Raw genomic sequence first — 27835 nt, 5'->3', positions numbered from 1 at the left:
ACGCGCGTGCCGCGGCCGGTTGACTCCGGAGTGACTGTTGAACTTGTCTCTGCGGCTCATGTTGACGGAGACTTGCTTTCATTTTTCTGTTTACCACAGCGCACCTCAGCTGTGGACCATGAGCGGCCCCAGAGAGAGCTGACGAGCCGAGGGTGAGTGGGGTTGAGTTAGACTGCAGCTCCCATCAAGCTGCCAACTGTTTCCACTTAATTGTACGGACGAGCGTTGACATGTTTTTCCAGTCGTACAGGATTAGTCTTGAAGGTTTCAGACGGTTACTGGTTGTGAAAGGGTTATTTTTTGACGGTAAACGTTACCGCAATTTCACTCATACCACTACAGCAAACACCCTGTCAGCAACAGTTGAAGAACAGCGTCCACGTCAGCACGACATGACTTATAATCAAACATGTTTCGACCGTTGTGTTGTTGTAATTAATACAGCTGCGTGTGACGATCAGTGCGCAAGCGCCGTGTGAAGCATACGTCATTCACGTGGAGTTATGTTTGGAGAGGCCACATGCCGAGTTTCCGGTGCGCGTTCTCGCATGTCCACCTGCTCGTGTCTGTGTAATTAAGCTTGAATGAAGCTGACCGACTGTCTGCGTGAGGCTGCTGCTGCTCGGAGGAGAGGGGGGACGTGTTTGCAGGTGCGTTTGTGTGCATCTCACCCGGATGTCAGTTGTGTAAGACCATGTAATCAATACATGTTTATTACAGCACCAAACTATTTGAATTCATACTGAGTGAAACTTAGATTGATTTCCATTGTGGTGCACGAACTCGAGCAGTTTAAACCGGTTTTATTTACATTACAATTACTCAGAAAGGGCTCATCCGACGCCGACTTCCTTTAAAAAAAATGTATTTACTTTTACTGTTTATTCTGTTTACTGTACAAGTGTGATCTTGAAGTCTTCGGCAGTCTAAGAATGCGGTTTTGGTGGGGAGTTTGCCAAAAGGAAGTCAAGTTGGGACATTTTGTAAAATCGGAATTTAAACTGTATACAGTCATTTGCTTGTTTAACGACAGCAGTTTTACGAGGTGTCCCCCAGCCCGTGTGATAATGGTCTCTACCAATGAACGTGTTTACCTGGAACGTTCCAAACAGGTGTTTTTTGGAGAACTTTCCCAGTCTTTAGTTGCTCCTGTCTCAACTTGTTTGAGACGTTTTGCTGCATCAAATTCAGAACAAGCACATATTTGCAAAAATAAATGAAGCCGATGAAGGAAGACATTAAATATATTGTCTTTGTGCTGTTTTGAGTTGAGTATATGCTTAAGAGGATGATTAAAACAGCATCACAAATTTCTTGGTATTGCTATTGTGTAATGTAAATTAAAAACAATAGAGAGCAGCGCTCCCCAGTCACGGACCGATACCGCTCCGTGACCCGGTAATAATAACAACAACCCGAGCCGGGATCCAGACCCGGGATCTGATCCGGTACTTACCCGGGACCGACCCGGAACATTGCCGGGACCGACCCGGGAAAGTCCCGGGAAATTTCCGGGTCGGTCCCGGCAATGTCCCGGGAGTGTCCCGGGAATTTCCCGGGTCGGTCCCGGCAATGTTCCGGCACAGTTCCGGGTCGGTCCCGGGTAAGTTCCGGGACTTTGCCGGAACCGACCCGGAACTTTCCCGGAACTTACCTTGGATCCGACCCGGGACTTACCCGGAACCAGACCCGTGATCCGACCCGGGACACACTATTACTACTACTACTACTACTACTACTACTACTACTACTACTAATAATAATAATAATAATAATAACAACGCGGGCTGGGATCAGTCCCGGGATCTGACCCAGGACACACACACACACACACACACCAATGATGCAGGAAGTCAGTGCAGTAAATAGTGCGTCAGAGCAGAGGTCCCCAACCACACAGAGAGACTGAACAAAAAATATTTAATTTTATCTTGTCCGACCCGGGACCAGACCCGTGATCCGACCCGACACACACTACTACTACTACTACTACTACTACTACTACTACTACTACTACTAATAATAATAATAATAATAATAGTAGTAATAATAACATAAAAGTTGGGATCGGTCTGACCCAGGACACACACACACACACACACACACACACACACACACACACACACACACACACACACACACACACACACAGATAATGATAACAGTTACAGGAAGTCAGAGCCGTAAATAGTGCGTTCGAGCAGTCCCAACCACTAGGGCCATTTGGTACGTGCAGAGAGACTGAACGAAAATGTTTTATTGATCATCAGAGTCTGAAAGAAGTTTTATTTTGAAAATCAGGTGCATCCGCCTGTGCCACTTCACACCATAGACATGTCAAACCGCTAGTCACGGTCACGTGATACGATATTTAAAAAAGCCCACAAGCTAGCAACAATGGGTAAGAAACGAACGTCTTTGGAGAGCTTCTTCGGAAAGGGGAAAAGGCCAAATGATGAGACAGAAGAAGAAGAGGCTACAGCTTCCAAAGAAAAGAAAGCCGCATTAAAGTGACAATATCTGCAGTCCTACTTAAAATCCGGGTTTATCGCTTCAGGTGGTTTTCACGCACCAAGCCGGCTCTGGATAATATGTGGCGACAGGCTCGCAAATGAGGCGATGAAGCCTTCTCGTTGAAGAGAAACAAACGCAGGGCTCCCACTAATTACAACAACTACACTCAGGGCAATGGTGAGTTTTTAATACCATGTTTTTATTCGTTTCTATGCCGGTCCGGCAAATTATTGCTTTACGTGAAACCAGTCCGTGGCGCAAAAAAAAGGGTTGGGGAGCGCTGATACAGAGGGCTTGACCTCAGTGATCAACAGTCGCCGCAGCCCTTTGAGCTGAATTTGTGTTTGGTGATTTTCAGCTAAATAAATAAAAACGAGAAGTTTTACCATTCACCATCTCCAGCACAGAGTTGCTGGCAGCAGTTCTCGTGTTTGCTCGAGCTCAGAAAACAAATACTTGGCAAAATGAAACCTAAGGCCAAGCACATGATCCTGGCGTGAAACCCCACATTGTCCTGCACCTCCTTCAGCAGGCAACCTTCAGATTCTGCAGCCATCTCGTTTATTATCCAGGACATGTGAAAATACAGTTTAGAAGTCTATAAAGTGTTTAACTCAATATGAAGTCAAGTTTGTGTTTCTTGACGGCCTTCAGTGCGTGTGTTTGAGAGAGTGCTGGGTCAAATTCCTGTAATTCCTGCAGCAGTGAAGTGAGTGGCATTCGATTAGGAATGGATCAGGCCACTGTGCTACTTGTTGCTTTGGCTGAAATTCACTACTGCACAGCTGTATTAATCTGAATTATTATCTGATTTTACTCACTATATCTGTAAAGAAGTATGTAACGAAAATAAAAAGTCCACTGTTATCAGCACTTTTTTCAGTGAAGTTAACAGAAAGCTGCTGCAGGACAAATGAATCAAAGTTATGTGCCTGTTCACGACAGTGACTTTTTTCTGTGCTGCTGCGCTGATCGGTGAGGTCAAAGAGGAAGCACAGTTTCCATGTAATCAGCTGACAGCCGATTAAAGAGAAACCAAAGTGAAAATGGGGGAAATGTTATCAGGCGGCGTGTTGCCAGCACGAGTTGAAAGTTGTGGTCGGTGTCAGAAGAGCAGCTTCAGCACCGTGATCAGCTTGTTACTGTCAGCAGCTCAAAAGGTGCCCGAGGAGCGCTTTTTCTTTTAAAAATGGGATAATGGCATCATGAAGAGGAACATACGGAGGAGCATCTGACTTTGCAAATCCCCCATGAAGGCCAGTGTTGCACTAAACACTGTAAGAGACAGATGTGCATTTTCATAGTGGACTGCAAGAGGACAACATCTTCATGTCACTGAATGCCTTTATTGTCAGTGCTCGTTGTACTTTGTTTGCTGTGCAGCTTTTAACATGGTTCATTTCAGATTCACCACATACACACCTGCCATGCAGATATATGATAAAAAGTATCAGAGGCCGCTATTTATACACCTTTTATGTAGATGTTATTGCATGTCATACAGAGATATTTCCAGATGTTAATGCACATTTCCTCATTGGGATGAAATGCTGCTCCAGCTGCTGGAGGGGTGGTGGTGGTGGTGGTGGTGTGTGTGTGTGTGTGTGTGTGTGTGTGTTGTGTGTGTGTGTGTGTGTGTGGGGGGGTTTGTGTGTTCATTGATGGCCTGGGGGGTAAAAGCTGTTTTTGAGCCTGGGAGTGTGGCTCTCTCAGGCCCTGCAGCGCCTTCCAGATGGCACTGGAGAGCAAAATGGAGCGAAGAGACGATGTTGGGGTTGAGTTGCGTCTTTCAGAAAGCTGCTAGCGTGATCTGAAGATGTTTCCAGTGAGGCGCAGGAGAAGTCTGATTATTTTCTGTGCTGTTTCTTTTGGAGAGCTCTGCTGAACAGTTGGCATACCATACTGTAATGCAATATGTCCGTCTCCATAGAGCGGTGGTAGAGGGGCACGAGCTGCTTCTAGGACAGGTTGTTTTTCTTAAGTGTCCCTACAAACTGCGGTTGAGCAATTTTTGCCAGAGCAGGCTATTGATTGTCCAGCTGAGGTCCTGTGCAGTGTGGGTGCCTACAAACTTTAAGGATCGTTGAATGCAGAGCTGTAGTCGTGAGTTTAGCGTCATGGTCTTATTACAGCAGCAGAAATCTTCAAACAGATGTAGTGAAAGTTGATAAAGGGGCTTTCTTGGCTTTCACTATCCACACAGACATTTGCTCACAGTTGATCTTTGAACGCTTGTCGGAGTTCACCTCTCACCCTCATCTTCTCAAATGAAGGCCAGCTTGTTAAGCAGCATTGTCACACTTATGTAGCACAAGCAGAGTATCTATTGACCTGAGGGAAGTTAATCATTACGACTATTGACAACCACAGAGAGTCTGAGAATCGTGCTGCACTGTTACTAAAGGAAGGAGCTGTCACTTGGATTTCCTGAGGCTTATATCTTCATGCACTTGGTGCTTCCTCTCCTAATCTGCCTTCCTCACTGCTTTTATGCTGACCTGCATTTATTTAATTTTTCCAGAGCAGTCTCTTTGAGACATGTCGAACCTCAAGCCCAAAGCGGAGAGCCGGAGCTACGAGGCCGAGGGCCCGGACGGAGGCTGGGGCTGGGTGCTGGTCGGTGCCCTGTTTGTCAGCACGAGCCTCGTGTTCGGCCTGATGCGCAGCTTGGGGATCTTCTTCGTAGAGTTTGTGCAGTACTTCGATGAGAGCGCTCAGGCCATCTCCTGGATCTCGTCCATTGGCCTGGCTTCACAGCAGTTCTTCAGTGAGTCACCGTGTGTTAAAGAATGAGTGTGTTGTTCGTAACAACTGTTTTCATCATTCATTAATCTGTGAACATAAAACGGAGAAAAGCAGTTGTAGATCGAATAATTAGCTAAGTTAACAGACATGTACACACTACTAATCTACACTAATCACACAGGGAGAGGCGTAACTAAAGAGGAAGACAGTTTGTAGAAGGATTTTTAATTTCTGAGCTGTTTTGTGGTTGGGCTGTGAAAAGGGGGCTGCAACTCATTAACCCTTTGACAAGCAGCAGTGGGTCACTCATTACAAACTCATGCCGAAGAGCCAAACATTGTTCAACCTCACAGGACTTTATTTCAAAATATACCACAACTGTCAGGCTGAGTTTGGAGAAAACGATGCATAACACAGCCAGAAGGGTTCATTTGATGGGACTGCGGAGCCTTAATAAACATGTTTCGCTCAGTGTAAGCTTCATACAGCTTGAGTGCAGTGCTGGATCGATCTATGGCACCGTGTACACTAAGATGAACAAAGCACACGATAAAAACAAAGCTGTCGTCACAGCACGTTGCAGCTGTGAGCTGACTGCAGTTGTTTATCTTTATGCTAAATAGTCCTGACTGATGAAGATGTGTGGGTGTGTGTGTTTTGCAGGTCCACTGGGTGCAGCACTCTGTAATGCATATGAGACCCGGATGGTGGTGATGGTGGGGGGCTGTCTCGCTGGACTGGGCTTCATACTTGCCTCGCAGGCCACCTGTCTTGTTCACCTCTACCTTAGTATGGGTGCTATTTCAGGTAATCTTTAAACAAAGCGAAGCAAGTCGCGTTTGTTTACCCGGTTAACTGTTCGCTGAGTTAATTGCAGCTGAATTACGTGACCTCTCATGTTGGTCTTCCCTCCCCTCTCCTGCAGGTATGGGCTGGGGGCTGGTCTTCACTCCCATGGTAGCTACAGTCATGGCTAACTTCACTCGGCGGCGTGCCCTTGCGTTGGGACTGGCGTTCTCCAGCATCGGAATCTCCTCCTTTGCTTTCAATCCGCTCTTCCAGCTGCTGGTGGAGAAGTACGCCTGGCGAGGGGCCATTCTGATTCTCGGGGGCCTCAGCCTCAACATTGTGCCCTGCGGGGCCCTCATCCGTCCACAGCGACGCCCTAAAGCCCCCGCAAAGGTGGGACAAGACCGTGCTGTTTTCATCTGTTGTGTCAGCTTATAGTTACACCGCCCAGAAACTGGATTGATGATGAAAATACATCTTTACCACTTTGAAAGTGTCTTAGCAAGAATTTGATGACCCACAGCATCATAATCTCATATTGTATCATGAACAGTTTGATGACACGTTAAGTGAAGTTGATGCTCACGCTTCTTTCCTCCCCCCAGGCGGATTCAGAGAGCAGGCCATCATGTTCTTCGCTGCTGCACCGAGTTTCCTCCTACCTGGAGCTGTCGCTGCTCTTCGAGAGGCCTTACATGACCTACACCTTGGGCGTCACTCTTCTCAACGTTGGCTACTTTGTGCCATATTTCCACCTGGTGGCCCACAGCCGCCAAACTGGCTTCTCTGAATACCAAGCTGCTTTTGTCATGTCAGCTGCTGGCGCTTCTGACATTTTGGGCCGTGTATTCTCAGGCTGGTTCTCAGACCTGGGTCACTTTCGGCTGATTCACTTACTCAGCTTGTGGACAGCGTTGGCAGGAGTGTTCATCATGCTGCTGCCTGTGAGCACCTTGTCTGGATCCTACTCTGCGCTAATGGTGGTCAGCCTCCTCTACGGCTTGTGCTCCGGTGCGCTGACCTCTGTGGTCTTCGCAGTGATGCCCACGATTGTGGGCGTGGAGCGGGTGATGGGGGCGCTCGGGCTGCTGCAGCTGATCGAGAGCAGCGCGGGACTTCTGGGGACACCTCTGTCAGGTATGAGCACACGGAGCAAGCCGACTGGGATGGCGCATGATTTATATCTCCCCATGTAGGTCACCTCACCTTGTTTCATGTTATCTAAAGTGACCTAAATCAGTCCGTTAGCACAGTGAAGTGAAAAGCAGTCAAACATTAACTGGAGTAACCAGGGTCAGCCAGGTCTCCCACCCCCAGTTTTATAGTGTGTTCTATTATCTGCAATACCAGCAGTGTAAAACACACGACAGTTTGCCTCAGCTGAGAATCCGTATCGCTCATAGCGAATCAGTGAAACGGTGACGCTTTTTATAGCCAATTTAACATCTGAACCTCTGCCGGAGCAGGTTATGTATGCAGCGTGGTGATCTGTCCAGGTTAAACGAGAGCCACCGTCATGACTTTGAAAACTCAGGCTTTAGGCTCATTGTACCTCACTAACACAATAATACCGCTCTGCAATACACCCCTCTGCTCCACCCTCATACCGTGCACACTCTTATTGGCTGGGGCCACATACCCACTGCCCAGAGATGGACCACCAGGAACATCCTGAGCACAGCAAAATGAGAAAACAGAGGCAGAGAGCACAAGCAGGGTCTCTACACAGCAGACACTGCCACACACACTAGTAGGTCATAAATGCTGATTAAGACATTGTTTTTTGCCTTTAATGAGCATCACCCATCAAAAATCTATCTCGTATTTAATGTGTCATTTGTTTCCAGTATCAGAACGCTTTTAGTTCCCAAAATAAATCACACATTCAGACTTTTTCCACAGCCGGCGTGTTGACTTGTCGCAGCAGGAAAAGCACAGGTGACGCTAATAACAGTAACGAAGGCTCTGCTCCAGCAGCAGCTGATGTTATTAGTTCCACCTGTGTTTGACAAGTGAAAGTGTCTGGAGTGACAACAAGTCCAGCTCAAGCTTCTCTCCACAGTTTTTTACTTCTTTTCACTCAGAAACAGATATCTCACTCGAGGTCATTTGTTTTGTAATTAAGTTAAATGAACCCTTTCAAAACTCTTGCTAAGCCATCTGAGGGCAGCCTCTAGTGCACTTTGCAATGAATGTTTTTCTTAATTAGCGTGAGGCGAGCGTTACGCGGTGCGATAGTTTCTGAATATGTTCTCCTGTCTCCGTGTTTCAAGGGTTTCTCAAGGACGTCACAGGCAACTACACCACTTCTTTCCTGGTAGCGGGCGGCTTCCCCATCCTCGGTACTTTAGCCTTTGCCACTCTGCCGCACTACTTCTCCCGCACAGATCCACCGCCTCCTCAAAGACGCTCCCGCCAGGACAACAAAGAGAAGGATGTACAGTCCGAGTTGGAACAGATGAATAGTTTGTCCACAGCGTGAATCATCGGGGAGTTTAAGGATGTTGTGAAATATTAAGCCTTAATAATCTGAAACACCGTGGAGGTTAAGGGTTCAAGAGCCTCGTTAACACTTCATCCAGCCAATATAACGATGCACCGAAAGGCTGCTGCACGTGTTTGCATTATACCTCAGAGATTCAGACCAAAAGTGAAGAAAGAAGCTTACTGTGAATACTTTGACAGCTCAAAGGGGCCAGTGAGTTCCTCTCTGTTACACATCGTAACCTCAGTTTAATGTTGAGGCCAGTACTGTCAGCGTGAAAGGAAACACTGGGCATTTAAATGCTTTACTTAGCAATACACAGATGTGTGGTTACTTACATTTACATGCACAGCACATGCAAGACAGGAAATTACTTCATTATTATTATTTTAATTATTACACAGACCATCAAGTTTAAATTAGAAGCAGAAATTTTGTTTGTTGTCTTGGTTTGTGTGAATGTAAAATGTGAATCTGAGCAGCGTGTTTAAATTTAGCACAAACATGATTAATCTTGAACTTTCACTCTATATATCTTGTGATATATTCTTTTAAGGAGGCACAGATGACGTAGTACAATGGATTCGGCCGATCAGCATGACTGAATTAATTCACCCCCGAAGGGGCCCCTGTCCCCTCTATTGTGTATGTGCCCCGTCATCTCATCTAACTGGTAAACACTGTTGCACTATGTCCTGCAGACAGCTAACATTGTGCTTCATTGGTTTATATTTCAAATTTTACAAACAACAAATTGTTGGCCTTTACACCTCTGTGTGATTTGTGAGTGTAGATTTATGAATGACTTTCTTAACAATCAGCAGCGGCCTTCTGTGCTGGTTCACTGTGAGCTGCAGATACCAGCACTGTTTCCAGCGACTCTTTCCACCTCAGGACCTTCCACCAGTGCATCACTGGGCCGAAATACAAGTGCATTTTCTGATCATAAAATCATTGCTTGCATAAGTTTGGACTTTTGAACATCACAGGCCGAGACTGTGTTTGTAAGTCACAGATGTTTGGCTTTGAGAACAGCTGAGTAAACACCAGGGTCATCGACCAGAGACGGTCACTGTGACCTGCTGGTTCCTGGCAGCTGCTGAATAATTGAGCTTCCTTAATTGTTAAAATGTGGAACATATGATTCAGCGCTCAAGTCTTAGACCTAACAACAAAACATCCAGGCTGCAACCCGACACTGTTATATGTTCAAATGTCTTATTTTGTATTCAGTCTTAATGAAAAACAAATGTATTTTGTTGTATTCGTCATTACTCTTAGTGGTTATTGTGTCTCTGTCCTCAACAGCTCAGGTCTTCTGTGACAAAGTCAAGTTTTGATGACAAGCTCCATCATGAAATGATGGCGCCCTCTGCTGGGGATTTCTGTTTTTGACAGCAAGACTTATAAACGTCATAAATATTTAAAGACACTTAAAAGTCAGTTTTGTATTGTGGTTTATTTGTTCATGAATCTCAAGTACCTCATACAGTTTGACAAAACGGACTCGGACAGTGTCTAAAAATGTCCCAAATGTAAAAATATGTCCACATTACAATTCAACAGAAGACTGTTGAGCTAAAAATTTTACTCTTTAGAACAGTCATGTCCATTTGCAATTCTTTTTATCATGTAAAAACTCAATAGAAATGGCAGAGGAACATAAAAAATGGATTTAGCTTTTTTTAAAAACAGATTTACAGGATTTAATTAGGAAATCTTGGCAGAATGATGGTGTTACCCTCTGCTACGCATAAAGACACCTCATGCTGGTCTCATAAAGCTGCTCCAGTGTTCCCACTTGGGCACAATTGTTCCGGTCTGACGTGTCCACACAAAGAATTCACTGTTTGGTGCGTTCATCGTCTCTGAAGTCAACACCAGCTGAGCTATGACTGAACATGTGGCAGGTAGCCAGGGAAAATGTGTGCGTCCACATGCCTGTGAACTGAATGCTAGCATGTCTCCTGTACGTGTGTTTGAAAGTGTGCAGGGCTAACGTGTGAAACGTGGCATTGTACAGCAGAGTGAAGAGGAGGCAGCAGCCGCTTAAGTTTTGGGGTCTGCACTGCGGCGTTTGAGCTTCTCGGGGTTGTTGGAGGCCATGTGTGAAAAGTCTCTGAAGATGTCCTGGTAGGTTTCATCCCCTGGAAAAGAGCAGAGATGAACAGATGAGCCTTAAAGCCGCTGTTGTTTTTAAAGAGTACAACTCTTAAAAGCTGTTAAGCTTCAGACATAATGTTCACATTAATGCCATCTCCTCTGGATTCTTAAACTTGGCTTCACATCCTCTATTCTAATGTGACACAGCTGTGTTTGGACATCTTTCATCAAAAGCTACGTCATTTTGAAGAGGACACATTCAGTTTTAATAGCTGCAGCTAAACCCAACTATTTCCTGAACACATTTAGAGTTGTAGCCCTAAAGCAAGAAGCATGCAACTGAACAAATAAACACACATCTGGGCATGCACATGCACTTTACCTCTTAGTTTGCAGTAGGTGGCACACTGCACAAGCAGTTGAGACCAGCCGGACATCTCAGCGGGCAGAAGGCAAAGGCACATGAGTGCACACGACAAAGACACACAACGATAAAGCACAGCACGTCAAATACTGACCAGCAGTTGTTCGGAGCGGACAAAAGCATCACTTCATATCCATTCCTTCACGACGCAGCGCGCGCATGAGACTTAACAAAGGCCTTGACGCTGATTTAAAGGACAATCGTGAAAGAATGGACTTTGCAGCTTGAAAAGGAGCCAACATGACAAAATGCAAACAAAACCCACGGCTAATCTGAAGCTCGGGAGCTACAGCGCAGAGCTCTTGGACTTGGCTGACAGCATGAAATTCTGATAAATACAAATATATAACAGACTTTGAACTGCGTCACTATTCACAGAATAGCAGGGAAGTATTGTCCTTGAGAACCAAACTGAACATTTTCTTTAGCTTATAAAACTGGACTGAAAAAGGCAGTCCAACACACACACTGATAAAAACTCTGATAAAGCCAACACGCTGTATGTCCTGTATATAAAAACATCACATATACAACATGAGAAAAAACAGGCCTGACAGAGATCTATTATATGTACATTTTCTTAAGCTTCAGTTATACAACAGCGAGACGCTGCAGACACCCACGTGTTGCACTCTCCACTGACAAGGTATTTGGAGATATTGTGGGATTCAAAGTGCAGCATGATGTGCGTTTGTAATTCAAAGTGCAAGAATGTCTCTCACGATGCCCCGTCTTTGTTTCATTTTCCTTCTTCACCGATCAACACGTCCGTTTTCAGCTACGCCCTTGAGGCTCTTTATACTGTTGTACCCTGTGCTCTGCCTCTTTAAGAATTGGATTTTATGCTGTCTCAATGAAGGCAATTTTCCTTTTTTTTTAATCAGAAATGATGACGCATGTTTCCTTGAATGATATGTGTGGGAGGCCAGGATAATTTCCCTGCAGACGCTGCAGATAAGCATCACATGACACTGCGAAACCAGTGATTTCTGATGCGTAACAACTTGACAAAAACATGTCATTTTCCTTCTAGCTTACAACCAAAAACAGGCTCATTCCAGTCTCACTTCCTGGGCTGATTTTTATCTCCACTAATCATTCTGCCCCCCCAGAGCCCAGCCACTTATGTGGTTTTTAATAGCCTGGAGGCTCTTCCTGGTGTGGGCCAGCCCACCTCCAGTCCCGCCCAATGAACCCCCAGATCCCTGCCCCCCTGAGTGACCTGATTGGCCAAACGCGCCGTCCATCTCCCGCATCTCCTTGTTCATCTTGGCGATCCGCAGCCTGAAGCGGAGAAGAACAGTTAGAGAAGAGGCCGCGGTTGGTAGCTGGTGGTCACATGGCAGGTTTCTCTTCTCTCAAATACTCACAAAGTGACGATGTCGGCGTTGGCGTTGTCCACAGCAATGGTTATGGGGTCTTTCTGGTTCTTGTCTCTGGCGTTGTAGTCTGCTCCTCGCTTCAAGAAGAGACAAACCAAGCTGGCAAAGCAAAGAGACACATAAAGAGTGTGAGTGCGCGTAAGGCACCAAAACCCAGCTCTTAAAATCAGAAACCTGACCCCGCTGGCACTGCAACCACTGCTTTCTGCAGCCGCTTCCACTGCAGGAACTTTCCCACCGGCCGTTCATTGCATGCACTCAGACATCAGCCGTGCACAACATTACATAATGAGCACAACATGATGAAGAGGCGACGTCAGGACCATTCTCATTTTCTAATTTATCATTTGACCGATTTGTCTAATCTTCAAGCGCAAACAGGAACGCACGCTGAGGACTTTCAGTGCCTTGTTTTGCTCGTGAACTGTACTCTTAAATTACGCTCCACAGCAGAAATCTGCAAACTGACCCCGGCTGGAGGAGATTAGAGCCAGATTCTGCCCCGATAAGCAGTACAGGTAGGACTCCATGTTATCTTCGTTTTCCTGCTTTCGGCTTGCCAGATAAACAACCACGTTCATTTGGCAAAGCGTACTTCGTCGACGTGTTGCTGGAAAGCCACGGAGGGCAACTCTGCACTGCTTTGAAATGAAACATCTGACACAAACACCAATAAATCAGCTGCACAGAGGAAGATAAAAAGTCGAGCTGCAAAAAGGTCTTTATGATTCCAGCTTGCTCGCAGCTCTTTAAGAGACTCCTTTGAGTTTTATGTCAGGGTATTGCTTCCTTTGTGCTGAGATTTCACACTATAAGCAGCACACGCACGTCATTTGGGCGAACAGGGTGAAAATATTCAGCTTCGTTAATGGTTTTAAGCGCAGCGCCTGAGGGCTGAAGTGCATTTTCTTTGTGTGTATATAAAGTAATGCGTTCATTTTTCTGAGCTTGCTTCTCTGCCTGAGAAACCAATCTGTGTTGCTGTCTCACATTGTTTCATGTCAGTTTGGTCACTGCTGTTAGTCTCAAAGGCTATTTTTGTTTCGCAGTCTGTCAGTCGCGCTCATGATGACCCTTTGACCGAAGCGTTCACTTTGCGTCACCTTCTTTTTTCCACTGTGTCAGTTTTTATCGTTGGTTTGTGGCCATTTTTCTCTCTGAAATGGGACCGCGTGTGTGAGCAGGACAGTACCCAGTGTGACCCAGGATGGTGGCGTGGTGCAGCGGCCCCCTCCCGTTGCTGTCCGCCTGGTTGACGTTAGCGCCGTTCTGCAGCAGGAACTCGCAGGCTGCCAGGGCGTTCTGGTGAGGAAACAGGAACATGTGAGCTTCCATTTCCAATTTTCTACATGCAAGCAAACTCTTTGATCCTCTCTGAACCTCTGCCTGCTGTCACCTCATCCAAACAGGTTAACACCACAAGACAAGGGGCATAAAGCCCCTCTAGAGGCCCCTGAAGGCTGCCAAGTTCTTTTTCTGTCATGGGGCTCAAAATGTAAAATTTATCCTGAGGGGTTTTCCCCCCTCGTAAGCAAATTTCATGGCAGTTTTTCTATATTTTGAGTGCAACATTTAGATAACAGTATGACCTGCAGGCGATGCTAAAGGACTGCTCAAAACGGGAACAGTTCATCCTCCGTGGAGCATGAACGCGCTCAGCAAAGTTACAGTTTCGTTTGAATGTTGAATGTCGTCCTCACCGCTGAGACGGCCTGGATCAGCGGCGTGCTGGACTCCTCGGCCACGTTGACCCAGTTGACGTCGGCTCCGTGGGCCAAAGCATCGGCCATGACGGGGAAGTTCTGCAGCGCCGCCGAGCGGTACAGCAGCGCCCCGGGGTGGAGTCCGCTCAGATCCTCTTCCTCCTCATCCACGTCTGAGGGGAGCAGACGGTTAACTCGATGACGTGACAATTCTCAAAACGTTCTAGTTCAAGCTTGTGTTTGTTCTCACATGTATGCATCAATGTGCGTGTGTGTGTGTGTTTTATCTCACCTTTGTGAAAGCTTGTATTGTTCTTTTTGACAAGGTCACTGGGGCTCAGCCCTGAGGAAGAGAGGGAGAGACATGATTACTGGTTTATCCTGCTGACTGCGACATCACCCTCTGGATTAGCAACTTCTGCTGGATCACCAAGATGGGGGATTGTGTGAATGTGTGCGTGTTTGTGTTTTGTCGACATCAGCAAGAGTCACTGAGCGTTGAACTGGACAACAAGCAAGCGACCAGGGGAGCTATCAGACCTTTGAAAGCCCACTGGTTTCCCTCCGTCTGTCGGTGTTTACCTGTGACCCGCGGCAGAGTGGCTCGGTTCGGTTTGGGCTTGAGCGGCGGTCGCTGCACGCTCCGGTCCTGCGTGGTCGCTCGGTTCCTCCTGGCGCTGGATCGCCTCAGCAGGGTGCCCCTGCCGGTCTCAGGCAGCTTTTGGATAAACTTCTTTTCAACATACTTCGATCGGATCCACGACTCCTTGTCTCCCCTGAGGGACAGATGTAGTAGGCGATTAGAGAGACGGAGGGAAATTCATGTCATTCATATTTCTTCAGCGGCCTTTGAGAGCGTGGAAAACAAAAGAAGCTGACATGCAGGGCCTCATTTGCCAGCGTGCTTATGGCTTCACAAGTTCTCAGTTTGACACAACCACAACTTGCTTGTGCAGCTGTGAGGCAAGAATGCAAAACACTTATCCCTGAGGCACTCATTGTCTTTTAATGAAGTCGTAAATTCAGTTAAAACGACGTCTGTTTGGGACTCAAAGTGCCTCATTTCGACAGAAAAGCACTATTCCAAAAGGGAGCTCGACTGAAAAGCAATCAAATAATGTGAACCCAGGCAAGACAAGACTGAAAGCTCATGCTGCAGAAAGCATGCAGCCTCACAGCAAGTTTCCGGAGGAGACTTAAGTTAACCATCGATATCATGTACCTGTGGCGCTTCCTGTCTGCTGTGACACAACAGAGAGGAGAAAAGAGGAAGTAAAAGAAATAAGTCCAAGCCGAGCTGTAGGCCGCTGTAAACCGCACTGGTCTTTGCAGCGGGGACATTTCTAAAACTGAGTCATGGGGAGCTGGAGCCATTAGAGAGTTAGTCTTCAATCAATGTGCAAACCCAGCGCCCACAGGCAGTTAAAGCTTTCTGTAATGCCGTCAATGTAACAGCAGGAGGAGACGAAGAGCGTGCGTCTGTTCATTTCTGCTGTTTTTGCAGCTACAGTCACGTTGGATCAACAGCTTGATTGGAAAATCTTTATCATTTGGCTAGAAGTTCCTTCAAAGGCAGCTCTGTTGTCCACTGCTATGTTTTTGAATCCTAACACGACTTATTTTGAAAACAGGCAAACAAGTAAAATGCCCAAATCATTTGAATAATCCATAAATAGATGGATTAATATGAGAGTAAAAAAAGATAAGATGCACAAAGGAGTTGTAAGCATCCAGAAATGTGCGTGTCATTTAATTCCATGCGATTCATTTTTTTCTTTTCGTATCAGGACTAATCTTCCCTTTCATCAGATTTGGTTTTCCCTTAACAAGATTTTCCAGCAGTGTGAACGAATTCATTTCCACTTAACACGCAATTTTAGGCAAGTATCAACGAAAACGTGTGTGGTTCACCATCTGTGGCAGACCATGTTGAATACCGAACACGAGACATTATACGAGTGTTTTCACAGAAGGAGGAGCACTTTGTACGTGTAAAATCAGCGAAATGCTCCTTTAATGTTGGTTAAAGTTGACTGTTTGTACCTGGGACTGGAGGGGTGGGGCTTCTTGATGGTGATCTCATCGATCCGGGCCTCGTAGATCCTGTTGATTACTGTGTTCCCTAGTTCACACATCAACTGACGGAAGCGAGGAAAAGGAAAAAAATGTGAATATATGTCAGAGCTGGTTGCTCCATTTGGAGAGTTTATTGAAAGTAAACTATTGCATAATGCATTATATAATCATTGTACGAGTATTTTTGTGTTAACACAGAAAAGGCAGTAATGAGGCCGAAGCTGCTGCAGCTAAAAGGTTAAATTACCTTAACGAGCTCTGGCTCCCATGAGTCGAGAGTGAGGGAGCGTACTTTGGAGAAATGGACTCCCAGGCTCCTGTTTGAGAGGATACACATTAAAGCTAAGGTTTCAGGCCAAGTGTGTGTGTGTGTGTGTGTGTGTGTGTGTGTACCTGTGTATTCCTGAGCAGACGATACAAAGCGTGATGCCCAGGTTGATGGAGGCCCAATCAGGACCGGGCTCCCCGCAGTCACAGCACTGTTTGTTCCCTGGGATCGCCTGAACCTCCTCCAGCGCCTTGCAGCCCTCGCTCTCCTGATCCGCTCCTCCTCCCCCTCCTCCTCCCAAACTGCTCGCAGACATTGAGCTGCAGCGCTGTCTCTGATAACCACACACACACACACACACACACACACACACACACACACACACACAAAGGAATGAGGAGACACACAAAGGCACACAGCTCCTCGGATTAAACTCCCACTGAAAAATGCAGATATAGAAGATAATGGTGTGTGTGTGTGTGTGTGTGTGTGTGTGTGTGTGTGTGTGTGTGTGTGTGTGTGTGTGTGTGTGTGTGTGTGTTCTCACTGGGCTGTGTGGGTCCTCTCTGCGCTCCTGAAAAGCTGAGGCGATGCTGTTTTGGACGGCGCTGATCCACGCCTGCTGCTGCCTTTCTGAATCTGCCTGCAACAAACAACACCTACACACACACACATGCGCACACACACACACACACACACACACACTGTGATCACCTCTTTTCTCAGTGCATGAAAAATGAATGGAAAAAATCTCACACCGCACACTTTTGCAGGACGCTCTAATCCTCACACTCAGGGCTGATGAAAATCAGCTTAAATACAACGCATGCATGAATGCACGCCGACATGTTCGCCCACACACACACACACACACACACACACACACACACACACACACACACACACTCACTTCGACGGCGAGACCACTTCAAAGCAGAATCGCCTCTCATTTTCCGTGCAGGGCTTGACTGTGCAAAGACGCAGGTCCTCCACCACAACTGTAGGCTGGTCCTGAGAGAAGACACAGGCGGGTCAAGACCGTGCTTGTTATTATGCATGTTTGTGTGTCTCCACAGAGGTCTTTGCTCTGTGTTCGTCCAGTCAAACCATGACAGGAATTTGAAATATACCTTGAATTTCTTCTGATACACCAGCTGATTTTTCTGAATGGAAAACCAGCGCCTGGGGTGGAGAAAGAATATGAGAAGGTCATAAGAGAAGACAAACGGCAGCTCAGTCAGAAACCGTTCTGCAGCACAGTGGACAGCTGAGTCCTTTTAGTGAGATGTGTGGTGGGAGAAAAGCATAAAAGACAATGCAGCTGTTCTGCGTGAGACATCTTGTGGGTAAGCTTGTACCTGCTCCAGGTCTTGAAGGCGTTGCTGGCTCTCTTGTAGAGGTACCCCTCCATAGCGATCCCGTTAGCTGCGTCGGCATTGAAATCCATGATGGAGTCATCATAGGACACATCCTAGAAATATTCAAGAAGCCTGTTTCTGTATTTTCTTTTGCTTGTGGTTTAAAAAAATGCATTTCTAAGATATAACTGCATGTAAAAATGTGCATGTTTAGGTGAACGTGTTACCTTTTTCTTTATTGCAGAATGTCTTTGCTCCATGTCCCTCTTCTCCCGGGCAGAGTTTAGGACAAACTGAGTGTGCTGTCGAAGCAGAAAGAGGCACAGAGGTCACTCTCCACACATGCATATTGATTTTTAAATGGTGTACATTATTCTCCTTTTTATATTATCTCTCAGAAATGCATTTCACTTAAGGAAGCTTCATTCAGAATGCCAACACTAACAGTTTTCCAGAGCTCTTACGTATAATCCAATAAGCTTTCAGCTACATTAACAGATTCGTGAAACAGGAAGTGATTAAATGCTTCGCTCAATAACACATCAGCAAGCTAATTAACAACATTAGGACTTATTTTATCCTTTAACGTGACCCAATCCTTAAACAAATGAAAGCCTAAATAATCCTGGAACATAAAATGGCAATTTAAGTGCATTTGGGTAGAAAATATTAGCAGGCAGAAAGACAATCATTGAGAGGTTTCATTGATTTAAGATGAGTGATCTAAAAACCTGTAAAAAATGCATGGAGTCTGGTTTGTGCATATGTTTCTCTGTTTCTATTTATGTCCATTTATGTCTTTTCTGGCATGACAAGTCTTCCCTCTTTCCTTGTACTTCTCTCTCTAACATGTTTGTGAGAAAGACAAATGGAGGGACATGAAGGAGTTCAGGGGAGGTTATCACTCCTGCAGACTTTGCACTTCAGGAAACAGGAATTAGGAAGAGTCGAACCTCTTCCTACATCCTGTGCCAAACTGAGGAACAACACTGGCGTTTTTTCTCGTCGAGAGTCTGTTTAATGTATTACTCCTCGGCGTCTCTCTCTCATCTGCTTATTCTCGGTCCTATCGCTTCCTGTTGAAACAGGATGAGCTGTGTTGAGGTTTGATTCAGCCGGTGAATGCTGACAAATTCATTTCCTGTTTTAAACTCTCCACCTTTAATAAAAGCTCTCAACAATCATACTGCTGCTGGTTGACGCTGCAAAAAGTTTGTCCAGTTCGGTCAGTCAAAGAGCAGGAACTAACACACACAAACGCGCGCACGCACACACACAGCCATGTGAAATATTTCCTGTTGTTGCTCACGTCTTCCTGTCACGATGACGGTGTGATGTCATCTTGTGACTCTTGGGCTCTGCCCGCCTTAAAAAGATGCCAAGAACTCATCTAATGTAATTTGCCCAAATGACTTTTTGGATCTTATCATTAAAGGGGCCATATTTTTGTTAACATTCAACATATCTTAGCAATATCTAGTATTTCCCTGAGCCAAAACAAACATTTCCTGTTTCATAAACTATCTGCAAAACCTTCTGAAAAGTCTGAAACCTGCATTGGGGTCATCGTCTCTAAAACTCCTTGTCGTCATGATGTTGAGCAGCAGATGCAAACAATGCAGAGACGGTAGTGAAAACCTCCACAGGGGATTGTCAAATATGGTCAAACGCTCTAAAGCTTCTAAAAAGGACTTTGTGGTGAGATTTTTTCACGCTGCCGCTTCAAAGGTCAAGACTTCACTTTCACTCTCGACTTTTAAGCCAGCATGGACAAGAACTCTGACAGCTGCAAGCCCACGAACAGGCGGTGAAATCAAACTGGGCCATTTAAATACTTTCTTTGTTTCGTGTTATCAGTCACGTTGACATGTCGACCTTTGAGCCGCTTTCGTTCGTAGTGAATGAGTATTTCTTTGAGCAGAGGATTTTCAGGTCATGTGACACCTCCGACTGCCACATGGGCGTCTTGGGTTCAGACGGGGTGAAAAGATGAGTTTTGGGAGATACGCTAAGATTATCAGCTCTTCTATATTGAACTGTTTCTGTCTAATAATTTATTTCTCAAGATAATATCAGCTTATGCTAAAGTATAGTGTATAATCTATAGCTAATGCACAATAAGTACACTGACAGATGCACGTATCTAGCATAAAGGTTAAAGCCCGGCTTACAACATCTTCAGGCTCCACACGGCAATCTGACAACGTTCCTTCTTTCGGACTCTGACCAAACACTCCACAAGACTTTGTCAGGCTCAGAGTCTCTTTTCCTGCCCAGATGTTTTGTGTTTAGTTCGTATTTGTGCAGTCAGTTCTGTCATCGAGCGCTGTTATGTAACCCCACATGATTGCTCATAGACTTGCGGTGCAAAGATTGTATCAAAGGAAACTAAATCAATCGGGCTCCAACGAGCGATTACCTCCTCGTTCAGTTTTTGTCGATACTCGTCCAGCTCTGACAGAGACTGGTGGCCATGTTGGAAGAACTGGGCCTGGGCCTCCATCAGCGACAGCATCTGAGATGACAGCGAGAGAAATCATTTACAAGAATTCTTCCTGCATACGGCGAAGACATCCTGAGCAAATCCAGCAGGATAGGCCTTTGCATTCGGACACACAGCACAGCGAGGGGCAAATCTTCAGTCAGCATGGTATACAGTGTGAATGATGAAGACCCCACGTATTGAGAAAAGCAGCAAAATGAACTTAAAATAGGTCAGCATGTACTCACTGCCATCAAAATGTCAGTCTTCTTCTTGGCTTCAATGACATTAATCTGAAACAAAGGGAAGTCGTGGTAAGAGACAGTTCATGTTTCCATAACCAAAAAAACTCTCTGGCCAGTTAAACCTCTGACAACCACAACCACAAGTCTGGAGAGAAGCCCCGAGGCAAACCTGTTATCATTCAAAACAGCACAAGCACAGCTATAATCACGCGAGCTCTTGTATGATGCATCCAGGCTGCTGAGCTGAAGTGGACCCTCTACACGTAAGTTTTTTATGCACACGCATGCAGATTAATGAATTAATGCATGGACGAACACGCAGGTGATGCATTGATGACGATGAACATCCGAAAACGTACGATTTTCACTTCACCACGCATTCTTTCTCACCTCCAGGACGTAATCCAGGGCCTCGGCCCGGAAGGCCCTGCGCGCATTGAGCAGAGCGTTGCTGGCCTCCTCCACCTCGTGTTGCTTCCCCCGCGGGGCCTGGGCGTTCCTCACCTGCGCCCCCTCCAGCGATTCGCTGCTGCGCTCAAACTCCTTGCGCACATCCTTGAACCGACGCACGTCCCTGGAAGACAGGACGGCGAGACAATAGAGTTTGGTGTGACAGAGGATTTAAGCTTTATCCGACAAATAAGTTCAAATTTTCCACTTGAAGAAACTGCAGATATGTTAGCTATTGTCTTGTAGTAAATAGATGCATAATAAATAGAAATAAATTATTTATTTTAAAAGGAAATAACAGGTTGTTCTTGAAGGTCTGGTTCCATTTTTTTTGATTATCTACTGGCACATTTATATAATTCACTTGTGGGTTTAATGCTTATTTAAATAGAGGCACCATGCACTGGATACACTGTGTTTTTGCATTTTTCATTATTCTGTAATATTACTATATTAGCATGCACGATAGCATATTAGAACTTGCTGTGTCGTGTATTACTCATGTTATGTTTTTTCCTGTGTGTTATATTCAATAAAGCTAACTTGAAGAAAACAGTATCAGCTTTCATGCACGCCTGTTTGCCATTTGATAACGGACCTGCGAGCTCAGAGGGTTCAACCGCATTCAAAATGTGTCACTGGCTAAAAATCCAGCTGATCTCGACTGTCACATGCTACGTCCTCTGCCTCTCGTCTAATCCACCGTATCATTCCCACTAATAAGAGCAGACTGCAAGCCAGTGTGCGAGGAGAAGGAAAATGAAGGATCACAGGCCTCTAATATCTTTTTCATGTGCTACACTTTGGCAGGAGGTGGCTGAGCGCGCGAACGCTGCTGAGAGAGAGGCACCAAAAAACAAGAAGATCAGGTGAAACAAACAGAAGGCCGCCGAAGCAGCTCGCTCACTCTTTGACAAAGGTCTGCAGCTTCATCTTGACTGACTTCTGCGTGGTCTCAATCATTTCCTGAAAGGGGATAAGAGAGACGCAAATCTATCACGGTGAGCACAGACCGCTGTTGAACGTGTCAAACGTGCGTCGAGCGTGCTGCAGCCCTGCTTGACCACGTTACCGCACAGTGCAGCTGATACGTGTCATGACAGGAAAGGAGACTGTGGTACAAAGACAAGAAAGCGAACGGTCCAGAGAGACACACTCACCCCCTGCGTCTCCAAGATGATTGACAGCTTTTTGGAAAATTTGTCCAAACACTCCTGCGGGGAAGAAATTTAGATTACACAAGCGTATAAATAACTCTGTGATGACTTGCATGCCACTGTGCTGCTTTCACCTCCATCATCTTGTCCCTGGAGCAGTTGTGTCCCAGCTCGCGGAGGCCGTTGACGAAGCTCTTGCTGGTCTGGCAGTAGACCCTGCCCGCCTCCAGCATGGCCTGGCATTGTTTCACGAGCTGGACGACACAAACACGCAGTGCCACGGTCAAACAGCTACTCAAACAAGAAACACTTGAGGTGCCAAACAGCCGCTCATAATCAGTATGAATAATTAAACATAATGAGGGGTTATTCCAGGAGTCCACACATTAAGGCAATGAAACAGCCAGAGTTAAGAGGTTATTCTAATCGAACATAATCACTGCACATGGTGAACATAACCTCCAGCTTCTGTTAAATACTGTCTGGAGTTCATTAAAATGCATTAGAGCCAGAGTATTAGTGGATTTTACAAGCTGGATTTTACATACCACCATTATTTAATTGTTCAAAAACTCACTAAGATATTTTTTTTTTTCTTAGTTTACACAAAGACACTGAGGCAAGACATTTAAAGATATAGGCTACAACAATTACTGTACATGCAACATTAGCCTACATATTAAGCAGTTTTTAAAGTAATTTCCAGTAAAGAAAAACAAACCCAAACATTTGCACTGGAAACTAAAGGTACATTCATTGATTTTTTTGAAGTAAAAGCTGTAAACATAACCATGATATAAAGCTGTTATGGCTAAAGTCGTGTTAGCTAACGGCCTATTTACACATCCAGCAGGCAGGGAGCAGCATTAGCATTAGCATTATATTATTATTATTATATTTCTGGCCACCTGACAAATATAAGTCCAATATTTACTCTTTTTTTGTTCCGTTTTTGGTCTCCACCAACTAGGTTTCTGTTAGCTTAGCCAACATTTAAACTGATGCTAATATATCTGCTAAGCCACAGTGAGGCAGATGATTATAATGAGCAGCCAATCTCTTCCAAACAAGCAGCAGATACACAGTAAAACTGAGACAGTGAAGGCATCATGGAGAATATGGTGGCTTAACTGTCTTTGGAGGACGTCTGTTGGTTTCAAAATCTCAGATCAGGTCGTCTGTCTTAACTTTTATAATAGCAGTACACCTCTCTGAACACTGTTGGTGTGTTGTCTTTTGATACTTTGAGTGCATAAAACTTTCACTTGTTAACAGATTATTTATACAGGACAACCTTTATTCCAGTAAAGGATTTATTTATTTCTTGTTTATGTCTATTTGTGGGCTGCACGGTGGCGCAGCAGGTAGTGAGTGTGCCTCACAGCAACAAGGTTGCCGGTTCAATTCCCGGGTCGGGGCTTTCTGTGTGAAGTTTGCATGTTCTTCCCGTGCATGCGTGGGTGTACTCCGGCTTCCCCCCCAGACCAAAAACATGCTCATTAGGTTGATTGGTGACTGTAAAATTGCCCCTAGGTGTGAGTGTGAGTGTGAATGGTTGTGTGTTTGTGCCCTGCGATCGACTGGCGACCGGTCCAGGGTGTACCCTGTCTCCCTCCCGCTGACGGCTGGGATAGGCTCCAGCCCCCCCGCAACCCCGAAAGGGATACACGATATAGAAAATGGATGGATGGATGTCTATTTGTTTCTATTTGTCTGTCTTTTATCTGTCTGCAGTCAAGGCATGTTGGAGCATGGTCCCATGTAGGATGGTATCATGGCAGATCAGAAAACAGGATTACTTCTACTATCACAATAAAAACGTGTGGTAGTCATGCAAGAAGGGAAATTTCTCTTCCTTTCTTAGACAGTAAGGTTGGAGTTGAGCTACAGAGCAGCAGCACTGGATCTGGCAGCTTCTTGCTCAAGGACACTTGCACAGAGCAGGTAAAGTTGCCTGAGGCACTTCAAGCCAGTTAGTCCAGTTTTTTCAGAGTCCCTACATTTCCCCGCTGCCTCACATAAATCACTCGCTTGTGTGATGCTTTGCAGGGAAAGCTAAACGAAGCGAGTGCTTTCTGGAGCTACAGAGTCACAATCTCACTAAATCACGCTCATTCGGTATCACCGAGGAACAGAAACGCAGCATGTGACCCCGCCAGCAGATGAACAGATCTGAAACCGTAACGTGTGTGAACGCACACACGCAGTGGGAATAATGACATCCCATCAAAGCAGAACAAAGTAGTTCTCTCCGCTGGCAGACAATACGATGGGGAAGCAGCACCTGCAGCTACTTCCTGCTTGCTGTCAGGTGGAATACCTCAACCATCACCGCCCACCTCTCACTTCACTGCCTCTTCACATGAGGAGCATGTGTCCAGCAACCAACTGATACCTGGGTGTGTGTGTGTGTGTGTGTGTGTGTGTGTGTGTGTGCGTCAAGTTTCTGAAAGCAGAGCAATGACTCAGTATGACATTTTAAAAGCGTATGTAGATGCAGGTGCACGTATCTCACCTTGTCTAATCGCGTCTCCAGTTCACTCACATCATTCTGGACCACTTCGATTTCAGCTCTGAAACACACACACAAATACACAAAGTCATGCACAAACTCTTGGTGTCAAAGGTCACCGTAAACTGACTTCCTGTAACACATGAACACCAGTGTGCTAATATTCATGTTTCATCCTATGGAGAGCAAGCAGTGGCAAACAAATCAAGTGAAAGGTGCATTATATATTTCTATTAACTTCAATATTCCCGGTTTGCTGTGTACATGCTGTGTATTGTCCTGATGGAGCATAAAGACTTTATAAACAATAAACATATTTTTTAATGATCAAAATAACGTCCGTGCCTCAGCTTTACTTCTCAAACTTTTCATTTTGTTTTTCTAACCCCGAAAACGTTTGACCCTGATTTGCCTCCGTAATGTTTCCCCACACACACGCAAACAACGCTGTGTATTCTGTGGTTTTACAGAACGGAAAATTCCTGCGCATCTTTTTATACTCGCTTCATTGTCGTTTGGCGCGGCATTTTTTGGGGGTATTTTTAGGAACCTGAGCTCTCGAGCGGAATTTTAAACGAAGGTTTCTGTGGCTTTGAATGGAGCTTAGGTGTCGAGTCATGGAAACGTGTGGGCCTGTTGAACGGGCCCTCTTGCAAGTCGTCTGTTATAAGTAATGGATTAATACCCTTTAGTTTTGAGGCCTTCTCAAACATCTCCTACACAAATGCACAAAGGCGCCTCAGAGGTCCTGTGCAGGGCTGGTATGTCAGTTATTAGCGTCACAGTCAGTATCTCTTTCTGCATCTCATCTCTTCTTTTACCAACGGCTCAACCATGTGGTTTCCGCTGCCTTCCACCAACAGTACAGAGACACAGAGAGACAGACAGAAAGAGAGAGAGAGACAGAGGAAGAAAAGAAAAAGCGTGGGGAGACAAAAGAGGAGGGCCTGGACAGACAGTAACTGTTTGTGTTTCTGTGTTTGTTAGTGCGGGGATGCTTGAATCAAAGTCTGAGGTCATGTCCTCTTGAAATGCGACCAAATGACAAGTCAGCAAAGGAGCGAGGGAAAGAAAGGAGAGAAAAACGCCTACGAGAACCCAGCGGGGAGGAGGACAAAAAAAAAGATTCCTTCGTTAAAGAGGCAACGTCCTTTTCGTTTCTCTCTTAATTGGTGGCACATTTTTTTGGATGCAGCGAGCGAGCAAATTAAGGCCGAGCTAAAACTGAGTTTCCGCCGTGGTTCTCCCCGCAGAGAACACACTTCCTGTCTCTCCTGTTGATCACCTCAGCACATCTCGCCTCACTTCCTGTTGCCCTCCTGCCTCGCCGTTACCTAGCAACAGGAGGCAGCACATTTGAGTGGCCGTCCCGAGCCGTCAGAGCACTCTTTATCTTTTTTTTATCGCCTTCTCTGCTGATCTGTTAGACTGACAGTGTTTGTTAAACGCGTGAGCCTCCCTCCCTGCCTCCTTTCCTTCCCTTCCCTTCGTTCCTTCCTCTGCTCTCAGCCTGACACGAGACCTCGCCGCTGCAGCTGCCACAAGTCAAACTTTCCACCACTGTGCAAGACTCATAAATTCAATGTGGGCAACTGGGAGAAAGAGAGAGGGAGAAGAGGGAGGCTTGAAATATGCCAAATCAGCTGGCAGAGACGACACCAGCCACCGTGACTCAGGCACGCAGCCAGAAACGATCAGGGCAGGGCACACCCAAGTTCTGCCAAACTCTCTCTTCAGCTGCTTGCAAAACCAATTTAGCCACACTTCCCTTTTGATTACACCAGATGCTGACACTGTGTTGAAAGACGATTGATTGGAGGCCCCCGTCTGACGTGCAGAGGAGCTGCACTGACAGCACAGTTTGGACCTTTTGAGGTTTTTAATGAATTTTTATAGGCTTAAACTAAAGATAGTAAGTAGCTCTTTGCATGGGCGGTGCCAAGAAAGCTTCTAGGAATTTTTGCAGATTTCAGAAAAAGGCAGAAACACCAAAAGTCCATGCTTGCAACGCATCACACATCACTCATATTTCTGCTTAAAGATGTTGAATGACAATATTGAAATGCAGCCCGGAGCCACAACATCAGACCTCAGATCAGCGCTATCAGCCCTGCAGGCCTGCATGCAGTGTCTCATTCCTTTCATTGACCCCCAACACCAGCAGGAACATGGCAAGGCTTGACCTCAGACCCAGAGGGACGGCTTACTGTTGGCATCAACAGCTCAAACTGACTAATTAAGACACAGTGAGTATCTTAAAAGTCGTTTCTGGAGACTGACATGTCACTAACATGGAGATAGTGCTGTGCAGACATTGAAAAATGAAGATAATTAAAGTATATTTTGCTTTTTTATCAGTTTAATGGGGTTTATCCGCTTTTTTCTGCTTCAATTTTAACACTTTTTGGCGTTCTGCAGCCGGGACTCAGAGCCCAGCCTCCCCCTCTGAAGACCAGATGATATTAGTACCGAAGCACAGGTGAGACTCTTACCTGAAGCGCGGAGAGTCTTTCAAACACTCCTCAAAGTCCAGCTTGACTGTCATCCCTCCGTTTAGATCGCACAAAACTCTTCACAGGATTTCTTTTTATTCCTCTTGGGGGGCTGGACGCGGGCAGCAGCAGCAGCAGCCTGGCAGGAAAAACTCTGAATCTCCTCGGTGTTCAGCGCTCCGTGCCGACAGCTCGCCTCATTATTCTCGTCGGACGTTTTTCTTTCACGAGTACAATTTGTATTCCTCCCGCAGCTCGTCCTGCTCACTTCTCTGCTCTGTTCAGGGGGACACCGTGTGCCTGATCCGAGCCTCCTCTGCAACACATCCGAGCCAAAACACGACTTGTCACCGCTTATCAATGGACGCAGGGGGGTGTTAGTTGCGTTATGACCATTTTATAGGCAAGTAAAAAGCAGGTTGGTCCGTGCGCCGGTGGAGAGGATGCTGCGTAAAGCTGTGCGCAAAGATTCCTCTGGAGCGAAGTATCCTTATCGATCAGCACGGCTCGATAATCACGAATGAATCAGATCAAATTAGATGGCAGCCGGCTGATTGGATGTTACTTCCCAAGGGTGCCGACCGGAGTACTCTCTCTCTCTCTCTCTCTCTCTCTCTCTCTCTCTCTCTCTCTCTCTCTCTCTCTCTCTC

The 27835-nt window shown here is 45.8% G+C and overlaps 2 protein-coding genes across 3 annotated transcripts; one reads left to right on the top strand and one right to left on the bottom strand.

Moving 5' to 3' along the window:
* On the top strand, positions 1 to 9975 carry slc16a13 (solute carrier family 16 member 13). The gene is made up of 6 exons (XM_070992852.1): positions 1 to 152; positions 5036 to 5281; positions 5923 to 6066; positions 6185 to 6441; positions 6654 to 7185; positions 8322 to 9975. The coding sequence occupies exons 2-6, from the start codon at positions 5053 to 5055 to the stop codon at positions 8528 to 8530; spliced, it is 1371 nt and encodes a 456-aa protein (XP_070848953.1). The 5' UTR covers positions 1 to 152; positions 5036 to 5052; the 3' UTR covers positions 8531 to 9975.
* Positions 9974 to 27773, bottom strand: acap1 (ArfGAP with coiled-coil, ankyrin repeat and PH domains 1). 2 transcript variants are annotated; one of them, XR_011603560.1, is made up of 23 exons: positions 27186 to 27773; positions 24697 to 24754; positions 22316 to 22435; positions 22185 to 22238; positions 21932 to 21990; positions 20965 to 21148; positions 20578 to 20622; positions 20267 to 20362; positions 18075 to 18149; positions 17848 to 17960; positions 17620 to 17671; positions 17400 to 17500; positions 17037 to 17148; positions 16615 to 16823; positions 16469 to 16538; positions 16189 to 16283; positions 14728 to 14921; positions 14438 to 14488; positions 14143 to 14318; positions 13635 to 13744; positions 12431 to 12541; positions 11019 to 12344; positions 9974 to 10680 (listed from the first exon to the last, which is right to left on the bottom strand). XR_011603560.1 is itself a non-coding variant. In XM_070992848.1 (23 exons), exons 1-23 carry the CDS (start codon positions 27236 to 27238, stop codon positions 10583 to 10585), a joined length of 2298 nt encoding a protein of 765 aa, XP_070848949.1. In that variant the 5' UTR covers positions 27239 to 27534; the 3' UTR covers positions 9974 to 10582. The 2 variants fall into 2 exon arrangements, 1 of the variants encoding a protein (XP_070848949.1); XM_070992848.1 differs by having other exon boundaries at positions 12283 to 12344; positions 27186 to 27534.
* Between the last annotated feature and the right edge of the window lie 62 nt (positions 27774 to 27835).

Source organism: Chaetodon trifascialis, chromosome 23, assembly GCF_039877785.1.
Source record: "Chaetodon trifascialis isolate fChaTrf1 chromosome 23, fChaTrf1.hap1, whole genome shotgun sequence".
Lineage (NCBI taxonomy): Eukaryota > Metazoa > Chordata > Actinopteri > Chaetodontiformes > Chaetodontidae > Chaetodon > Chaetodon trifascialis.
The sequence above is the reverse complement of the archived record's forward strand: the minus strand, read 5'-3'. Positions and strand labels throughout refer to the sequence as shown.

Excerpts from the sequence above, each read along its gene's own strand:
- acap1 (XM_070992848.1), bottom strand. The coding sequence starts at position 27,238 with ATGACAGTCAAGCTGGACTTTGAGGAGTGTTTGAAAGACTCTCCGCGC. Across the intron at positions 14,922-16,188 it reads CCCCACCCCTCCAGTCCCAG|GGGAGACAAGGAGTCGTGGA; the intron begins GTACAAACAGTC and ends TCTGTCCCTCAG. Across the intron at positions 12,345-12,430 it reads AACGCCGACATCGTCACTTT|GCTGCGGATCGCCAAGATGA; the intron begins GTGAGTATTTGA and ends TCTCCGCTTCAG.
- slc16a13 (XM_070992852.1), top strand. The coding sequence starts at position 5,053 with ATGTCGAACCTCAAGCCCAAAGCGGAGAGCCGGAGCTACGAGGCCGAG. Across the intron at positions 6,442-6,653 it reads GCCCTAAAGCCCCCGCAAAG|GCGGATTCAGAGAGCAGGCC; the intron begins GTGGGACAAGAC and ends TCCTCCCCCCAG. Across the intron at positions 7,186-8,321 it reads TCTGGGGACACCTCTGTCAG|GGTTTCTCAAGGACGTCACA; the intron begins GTATGAGCACAC and ends CCGTGTTTCAAG.